At 32.0% G+C, this 8,725-nt stretch overlaps 2 protein-coding genes across 2 annotated transcripts in view; one reads left to right on the top strand and one right to left on the bottom strand.

The window, feature by feature from the left end:
- Positions 1–4,101, top strand: part of epdl1 (ependymin-like 1) — a 5,933-nt gene extending 1,832 nt beyond the window's left edge. Inside the window, exons 3-6 of the mRNA XM_016490884.1 lie at positions 188–322; positions 2,229–2,415; positions 3,468–3,555; positions 3,685–4,101. Of these exons, the coding sequence (XP_016346370.1) occupies positions 188–322; positions 2,229–2,415; positions 3,468–3,555; positions 3,685–3,799 (525 nt within the window). The 3' untranslated portion in view covers positions 3,800–4,101. The remainder of the gene's footprint in view (positions 1–187; positions 323–2,228; positions 2,416–3,467; positions 3,556–3,684) is intronic.
- A 2,153-nt stretch (positions 4,102–6,254) lies between these two features.
- The window catches only part of LOC107692014 (dynactin subunit 1-like), a 14,841-nt gene continuing 12,370 nt past the window's right edge, over positions 6,255–8,725 (bottom strand). Inside the window, exons 5-7 of the mRNA XM_016490885.1 lie at positions 6,863–6,936; positions 6,697–6,786; positions 6,255–6,618 (exon numbers count right to left, since the gene is read on the bottom strand). Coding sequence (XP_016346371.1) covers positions 6,481–6,618; positions 6,697–6,786; positions 6,863–6,936 — 302 coding nt within the window. The 3' untranslated portion in view covers positions 6,255–6,480. The remainder of the gene's footprint in view (positions 6,619–6,696; positions 6,787–6,862; positions 6,937–8,725) is intronic.

The raw sequence follows: 8,725 nt of genomic DNA, 5'->3' as shown, positions 1-8,725 counted from the left end.
AATCTTTTGTCACATTATAAATGTCTTTACTGTCACTTTTGATCAATTTAATGTGTCCTTGATTAATAAAAGTAGTCATTTATCTTGTTGTTGTTTAAATGTTACTGATTCCAAATGTTTAGTCTGGTAGGTATTTTCCTCTTATTATTTGATAGCATATTTAAACTCATAGCTATGTGTGTTTCAGAGCGCTCGAGACGGGCAGGACTGGGCGGTTGCTAAATATCGCTATGATGCTATCGGCCAGCGCATTCGTTTATGGGAGTTTGGTCAAGTTCAGAGCAGATCATTCCATGCCAATATGCTGTTCCTGTTTCGAGAGGTGAAGCACAAACTCGATGTGGAACTATAGATTTATTTCTCTGTGTGTTCGAACACAAACCCCTGAAATATCAGCCTTACAGGAACAGAAACTGAACAGAAGTGAATTACTCCACGTCCTCATCAATGCAGCTTTAATATACAGAGAACAGCATTCAAAAACATGGCGTTTGTTTGCTAACTGAAATTCATAGGAAAAAAATGGATGAGGCAACAAGTGTAAAAACTACTCAGAAAATGTGCTGATGTTAAAATCTGAGCTCTCTGACAATATTTACTCCATTAAAAGTCAAAGTATCCAAACAATGATTTACTAAATTCACAGCTGCTAACTGAACTGAAACCATCTTTCTACAAACAACAATCAGCTGATATGAAGTTACCTGGAAATGTTCATCTCATTTGACACAAGTCGAAATTAAGACTTTAAAAGTTGAAATTATGACTTTAAAGGCCAAAATTGTGTTATAATTTTGACCTTTTTATCTCATAATTATGACTTTTTGTAATTATTTCAACTTTTTAATCTTATAATTGACTGTCATCATTTCAACTTTTTATGTCATCATTTCAACTTTGTCTCATAACTAACCTATGTCATATATCTCATAATTGACATGTTATGTCACAATTTTGACTATAATCTAAGTATGACTTTTTATGTCATAGTTTTACATTTTTATATCTTATAATTGACTGTCATAATTTAGATTTTATCTCATAATTATTACTTTTTGTAATTATTTCAACTTTTATCTCATAACTGACTCATCATTTCAACTTTTTTTTTCATAATTTTGACTTTGTCTCATAATTGACGGGTCATAATTTCAGATTTATCTCATAATTCTAATTTTTTTAATTTTAACTTTTTTCTCATAACTGACCTATATCATAATTTTGACTTTATCTTAAAATTGACATTTTATGTCACAATTTTGACGTTATAATCTAATAATTATGATTTTTTTTTGTCATAGTTTCAATTTTTATCGCACAATTAATTGAATCTCAGAATTAACTTTTTGTCAATTTCGACCTATTAACTCATAATTGACTGTTATCATTTTGACTTTCATCTCATAATTATGGCTTTTAAAGTCATAATTTTGACTTATCTAATAATAGACTTGTTGTCATCATTTCAACTTTTTATGTCATAATTTAGAAGTTTTGTCTCATAATTGACTTGGGTCATAATTTCAACTTTGTCTCATAATTGACTGTCATAATTTTGACTTTGTCTCATAACTAACCTATGTCATATATCTCATAATTGACATGTTATGTCACAATTTTGACTATAATCTAAGTATGACTTTTTATGTCATAGTTTTACATTTTTATATCTTATAATTGACTGTCATAATTTTGATTTTATCTCATAATTATTACTTTATGTAATTATTTCAACTTTTATCTTATAATTGACTCATCATTTCAACTTTTTTGTCGCAATTTTGACTTTGTCTCATAAGTGTTTTTCTGTCACAATTTTGACTTTATAATCTAATAATTATGATTTTTTTTGTCATAGTTTCATTTTTTATCACACAATTAATTGTATCTCAGAATTAACTTTTTGTCAATTTCGACTTATTAACATAATTGACTGTCATCATTGTGACTTTCATCTCATAATTACGGCTTTTAAAGTTATAATTTTGACTTATCTAATAATACTTTTTTCACAATTTTGACTTTTTATCTCACAGTTAACATTTTGTCATAATTATGACTTTTTATCTCAGTTGACTGTCAGAACTATGACTTTTTATCTTTGTAGTATCTTCTATAACTTTTAAAGTCATAATTATGATTTACCAAAGCAGGATGTGGCAGAAACGGGCTTCCATATGTTTCAGGCATGCTGTCATGTCACTGAATGTGTTCACTGAACCCCTCAGGCTGTGGTCTACACCATCGACTACAAGAACCGGACGTGTCAGAAGAATCCTCTCCATGCAGACTTCCACCCCTCACACATTCCCCATAATGCCTCGCTGCTGTCGCAGGTGATTCTGGGAGGGTCGTCGGCGCCAGGTGAAGGTCTGCTGGTCAACACCTGGACGGGAGACGTGCCTGAGACTGGAGGTGAGCATCATGTGGATTTAACCGTAACTCAGCAACAGCTTAAAGAACTAGCAACAGAGTTCTGCTCGTGTGTCATGAATGAGGATTTAAGGAATATGATACTCAATAGTAATTCAAAGTGCTTGAGTGATTGAAAATAACAGTCATAAAGTTAAATAAGACATATAAAGTAAGGAACATTTTTTTTTTAATGTATTTCAAATATTTAAAATTATAAATAATAATAAAACATCTGTGGGATGCAGGATGCATTTAAAATGATTTATCATTAATTAAACAAGATGCAACATTTAGTGATAAAAGTGATCACAAATAATAATAATAATCATAAAGTTGAGTAAGAAATAAAAAGTAAGGAATAAAATAAAAAAATATATTTTAAAAAATGAAAAAATAAAATAAAAATAAACAAAAAATATATATTTGTAAGATGCATTTAAGATGTTTTCCATTATCTGAGAAAACTAATCATAAGTTTAAATAAGAAATAAAATGTAAGGAATAAAAATTATTTCAAATGCATTTAAAAACTAAAAATAATATAAAATAAAATATATAATATAAAATAATAATAATACAAATACAATTTCTGTAGGATGCAGGATGATTCTCCATTAATAAAACAAGATGCAACATTTTAGATCACCATAACTTTTTAGAACCATGTTCATGCATATTAACCTATGCCTGGTTTTATTTTACCCAGCAGGCACCTTGATATCAATTTAACGTCAAATATGAGTCAATACTTGATTAAGATGCTGTAACTTCTTTTTAAATTCAGTTTGGACGGCAATCTCTTCCAGTGTTGAAAGTTGGAAGTTGAAATTAAAAATCACACTGAAATTGGTTTAATAAATAGACCAATATGTTTGAATTTCGGTTTACATCAAATCAGCGTCATGTCAAGTTTTTGACGTCAGTTTGATTTGCATGTTTACCAGTTTTATTACAACTGCTCGCTGCTGTTAATGTTTCATCTACAGAAGTTCCCATTGCGTACAGTTAAAATCACTGCATACATTTAGTTGATTTTTGTTTTTAATTCCCAGGTAAATATCTGGCCACGGTCACAGAGTTCGGATGCATCCCGGTGTCGACGCTGTACTACACGGCTAAGTCTGGATGGGTCGTTACGACGTACGTGACTGTTCATACGTGATACCAGCATGAAAATAAACTGACAAAAGCAAACTCTACAATATGTGTTTTTACGCATCTGTTCTTTGACCCTAGTAATAATGAACAGCGCTAATGTTGGTTTTTCAGCTACTTTAATGCCGTGACGGGGATCGAGGACCCGGAGCAGTTCTTTCCTCCTCCATTCTGCGCCGATGCAGACACTGAAGAGGAAGAACTCGATTTCTTCAGCGCCTTTATCTGAGAAATCTGCTTAACACACTGTTACACTCATGTTATTGTGATTTTAACCACTTTGAACGTCTTCAGAATGCTTTTAATTGTGTAGTGTTAAATGCTGTTGCTGGTCTGTGTGATTTACGCACCTAACGCATATACGATCAAAAGCACTTTAATCATTTACAAAAAGGAAAATAAAGTTGTTGTTTTCCTCAAACACTAAATCTGAAGCGTCTGGCTTTTTCACCTGTACATTTATGTGTTTAGCAGATGCTTTGCAGGTTTTATGATGTTGAATTTAAGACCAAGTAAAGAATATTTAAGGAATAATTTGAATGGAACTCAATACATCAATGCAGTCTCCATATATAAAGTTTGAAAATATAACATAACGTCTATTATATCTTCTCATCACAATGTTCTTCATCAGTATTTTTGCCTTGTTTTCCAGCACAAATGTCTAAAGACTCAAATGAAAATGTATTAAGACGGTAAGTCTTGTTTTATGAGGAATTGCTCAAAATTCATTGAGGTTATGTCTGTCAGTGGGCTCAGAAAAATCTACGTAATTCAAAGGGAAAACAAGTTTTCAAACACATTTGATAGATATTTGTTCTTGTTTTAGACACTCACTTCATTTTGCATCTCCAGTAAATGTACTGATTTAAAGATGTTTAGATATTTGCACTGGAAAACAAGACAAACATACTGCGGAAGATATTCATTTTTTTCAAGTGCATGCAACAATTAATGCCATGACTTCATGAATTCAAGCCTTTCGGCTCTGGTTTAAGACCTATATCATTTGTGGAAGGGAGAATTAAGACTCACAGTAACTCTCTTTTATCCAAAGTGACTTCCAAAAGAGGACAATGTGCATTTATTTTTTAATACAAGTGGATGAAGTCAAGCACAAAATACTTTTTTTTTTCATCTTTATTGCAATTGTTTCCATTGAGAAACATGTCAAATGCATAAACAATTAAAACACTGAACCAGCCATCCGAGAGAATAAATGCAAATCAACCAGAGATCATATTGTACTGAAGATCAGAGGAGTCATAGACATTTGCAAAAGGTGTTAAATCTAGAAAACAGACTGAAAACACACTTGTGCTTCTGACTCATAAATCACGAGTGTCGGTCAAACGATGTTCTTCTTTTAATAGTCGTGGATCTTGATTGATTGGTGCTTTGAATCTAATGAAGCGCTAATATATGAGTGAGTTACTGGTGATTATCATCGAAACCTACTGGTCTCTTAGTGCTTTCCTTTCATGTGAACTAGTACAGTTAGCCCTTTAACCTCCTTCACCAAGTGTACTCAAAAACTGACTAAACGAACATTTGGTTATGTGAAATGTGCAACCAAACGATTAGACGAACTAGAAAACCAAAGCATGGAAGCAAAGATATCGGCGAACCACTTAACAAAGATCAGCTAATTAAAAGTTAAAGCTGTTTGACCGCACGGGTTCAGCTTTGAGAAAATATAAAAGAATATTTCAACCAACATGAAAATGTCTTTGCAAATCCATATGCTGTGATTGTTTTCAGTGAAAAACAAAAGCAGAACTTTAGAGCGTCTCCTTTTGAGTTCCTCTGAAACACAAGGAAGCGTGTTTCCGTCACGGAATAATAAAAACAAAAATAACATTTATGACTTTCTCTCACAATTCAGACAACTCTCAGTTTTGCAATTTTTACTTTATTCTCAGAAATGCAAGATATAAACTCGCAAAAAAGTCAAAATTGTGAGATGTAAACAAGCAAAATTATAACTTCCTTTTTCACAATTCTGAGTTTATATCTCGCAATTCTAATTTTTGTTTCCAACACAAAATAACTTTTTTTCTCACAATTGTGAGTTTATATCTCCTAATTCTGAGTTTATATCTTGCCATTCTGACATTTTATTTCTCAGAATTTCAAGATTTGAACTCTTAAATTTGTGAGAAAAGAAAGTCAGAATTGCGATAGAATTCTGTTTTTGTCCGTAATTCTGAGTTATGAGTTTACATCCCACAATTCTGTTTTTTGTTTTCCCCCACAAAAATGTAAACTCAAATTTATGAGAAAAAAAGTCAAAATTGCAGTAAACTCAGAATTCTGACTTACTTTCTTGCAATTGAGTTTATATCTCAAAATTCTGACTTTTTTTTTTCATAATACTGATTTTATATCAGTATTTTTATATTTGAAATTCTTATTGTTTCCCCAAAGAAAATTATCTTGCAATTCTGACTTTTTTCTGAAGTTTATATCTTCAAATTCTAAGATGCTATGTCGCAATACTAACTTGTGAGATATAAACTCAGAATTACCAGAAAAAAAGTTAGAATTGCATGACTTAAACTCAGAATGTCTGAGAAAATGTCAGAATTGAAAAGAAAACATTTTTTCGATGTAACAGAATTCTGACTTTTTTCGCAATCCCGATTATACATCTCTGTACAAACTTTTCTTGCAATTCAGATTTTCATAAAAGTCAGAATTCTGAGTTTATATCTTGCAATTCTGCTTTATATCTTTTTAATTCTGAGATTGCGTCGCAATACTAAAAAAAGTCAGAATTGTGAGATCCGAGTCACAACTGCTGTATTATCCCATGTGAGAAACGTGATGGATGTGTTTAGGCGTTGAATGGCTTTCAGAAGATGAGCAGCTGTCTTTGGCGCCGGATGTTTCCTGAGAGCGCGGGATTGTTTACGTCATGAGCAGGCGATGCACGCGCTGCAGCTGCTGCTGCGACAGGACGAGGCGGTGTGTCTGCTCCACGCTGCGAGCGCAGGGAATCATCACCTTCCCCACCAGCACCGAGCCGATCTGCTGCTCCACTTTGGCCTGAGACACACACGTCTGCACGTTCACTAATGCACAGACTTTGAAAGCCTAATAAATCATGTGTTTGTCAGCTCTTACCTTGACGAAAGAGGCGGAGGGGAACGTGGCGAAGTCAGACGGCATACGAGCTCCAGGCCGCTGCGAAACGATGTGCTGCGACACATCAGCCTGAGACACAAACACACAGTCAAACAGCACCAGAACACACTGCACTTCATCAGAACACACTGTACGTCACACTGACCTTCAGTTTATCCAGCGCGTCGCTCAGAGACTTCATCTTGGCCGTCTGCTCCAGCAGCTGAGAGCTCGCACTCGCTGCAAACACACAGATATTACACATTACTACACACACATCAACCGCCGCTCAGTTCGGGGCAGAATGAATTAGATTAGGAAAGATCAAAATACTTCTGTTTTTTTTTTTTTGTCCTCTCAAAAAAAATATTTCTAACATAAAAAAATATAATAATAATTCTCTCTCATCAATAAAATGTTTTTCCTCACAAAGTTTTTTTTTCCCATCAAAAAAGTTTTCTCATAAAAAAAATTCATACATTTTTTTTTTCTCATCAAAAAATGTTTTTTACGGAAGAGGAATAATAAAAAAAGAAAACCATCTCAAGATTAAAGTAATTATAATGCCAGATTAAACTCGTTAAATATCGAGAATAAAGTTGAAATAAAATGCTGAGAAAGAAACTCATTAAATTACGAGAAAAAAGGTGTTTCGAGAAAAAAATTCGTTAAATTACGAGAATAAAGTTGAAATAAAATGCTGAGAAAGAAACTCATTAAATTACGAGAAAAAAGGTGTTTCGAGAAAAAAATTCGTTAAATTACGAGAATAAAGTTGAAATAAAATGCTGAGAAAGAAACTCATTAAATTACGAGAAAAAAGGTGTTTCGAGAAAAAAATTCGTTAAATTACGAGAATAAAGTTGAAATAAAATGCTGAGAAAGAACCTCATTAAATTACGAGAAAAAAGGTGTTTCGAGAAAAAAATTCGTTAACATTTTGAGAAAGAAACTCGTTGAATTACGAGAATAAAGTTGAAATAAAATGCTGAGAATAAACTCAATAAATTACGAGAAAAAAGTTGTTGTGTTTCGAGAAAGAAACTCATTCAATTACGAGAATAAAGTTGAAATAAAATGCTCAAGAATAAAGTGGAAATAAAACGTTGAGAATAAACTCATTAAATTACGAGAAAAAAACTTGTTAAATTACGAGAATAAAGTTGAAATAAAATGCTGATAATAAACTCATTAAATTACGAGAAAAAAGGTGTTTCGAGAATTTTTTTTGTTAAATTACGAGAATAAAGTTGTTGAGTTTCAAGAAAGAAACTCATTAAATTACGAGAATAAAGGTGTTGAGTTTCAAGAAAGAAACTCATTAAATTACGAGAATAAAGGTGTTGAGTTTCAAGAAAGAAACTCATTAAATTACGAGAATAAAGGTGTTGAGTTTCAAGAAAGAAACTCATTAAATTACGAGAATAAAGGTGTTGAGTTTCAAGAAAGAAACTCATTAAATTACGAGAATAAAGGTGTTGAGTTTCAAGAAAGAAACTCATTAAATTACGAGAATAAAGGTGTTGAGTTTCAAGAAAGAAACTCATTAAATTACGAGAATAAAGGTGTTGAGTTTCAAGAAAGAAACTCATTAAATTACGAGAATAAAGGTGTTGAGTTTCAAGAAAGAAACTCATTAAATTACGAGAATAAAGGTGTTGAGTTTCAAGAAAGAAACTCATTAAATTACGAGAATAAAGGTGTTGAGTTTCAAGAAAGAAACTCATTAAATTACGAGAATAAAGGTGTTGAGTTTCAAGAAAGAAACTCATTAAATTACGAGAATAAAGGTGTTGAGTTTCAAGAAAGAAACTCATTAAATTACGAGAATAAAGGTGTTGAGTTTCAAGAAAGAAACTCATTAAATTACGAGAATAAAGTTGAAATAAAATGCTGAGAATAAACTCAATAAATTACGAGAAAAAATTGTTGTGTTTCGAGAAAGAAACTCATTAAATTACGAGAATAAAGTGGAAATAAAACGTTGAGAATAAACTCATTAAATTACGAGAAAAAAACTTGTTAAATT

Source organism: Sinocyclocheilus anshuiensis, unplaced genomic scaffold, assembly GCF_001515605.1.
Source record: "Sinocyclocheilus anshuiensis isolate Anshui unplaced genomic scaffold, SAMN03320099.WGS_v1.1 scaffold867, whole genome shotgun sequence".
Lineage (NCBI taxonomy): Eukaryota > Metazoa > Chordata > Actinopteri > Cypriniformes > Cyprinidae > Sinocyclocheilus > Sinocyclocheilus anshuiensis.
The sequence above is the reverse complement of the archived record's forward strand: the minus strand, read 5'-3'. Positions and strand labels throughout refer to the sequence as shown.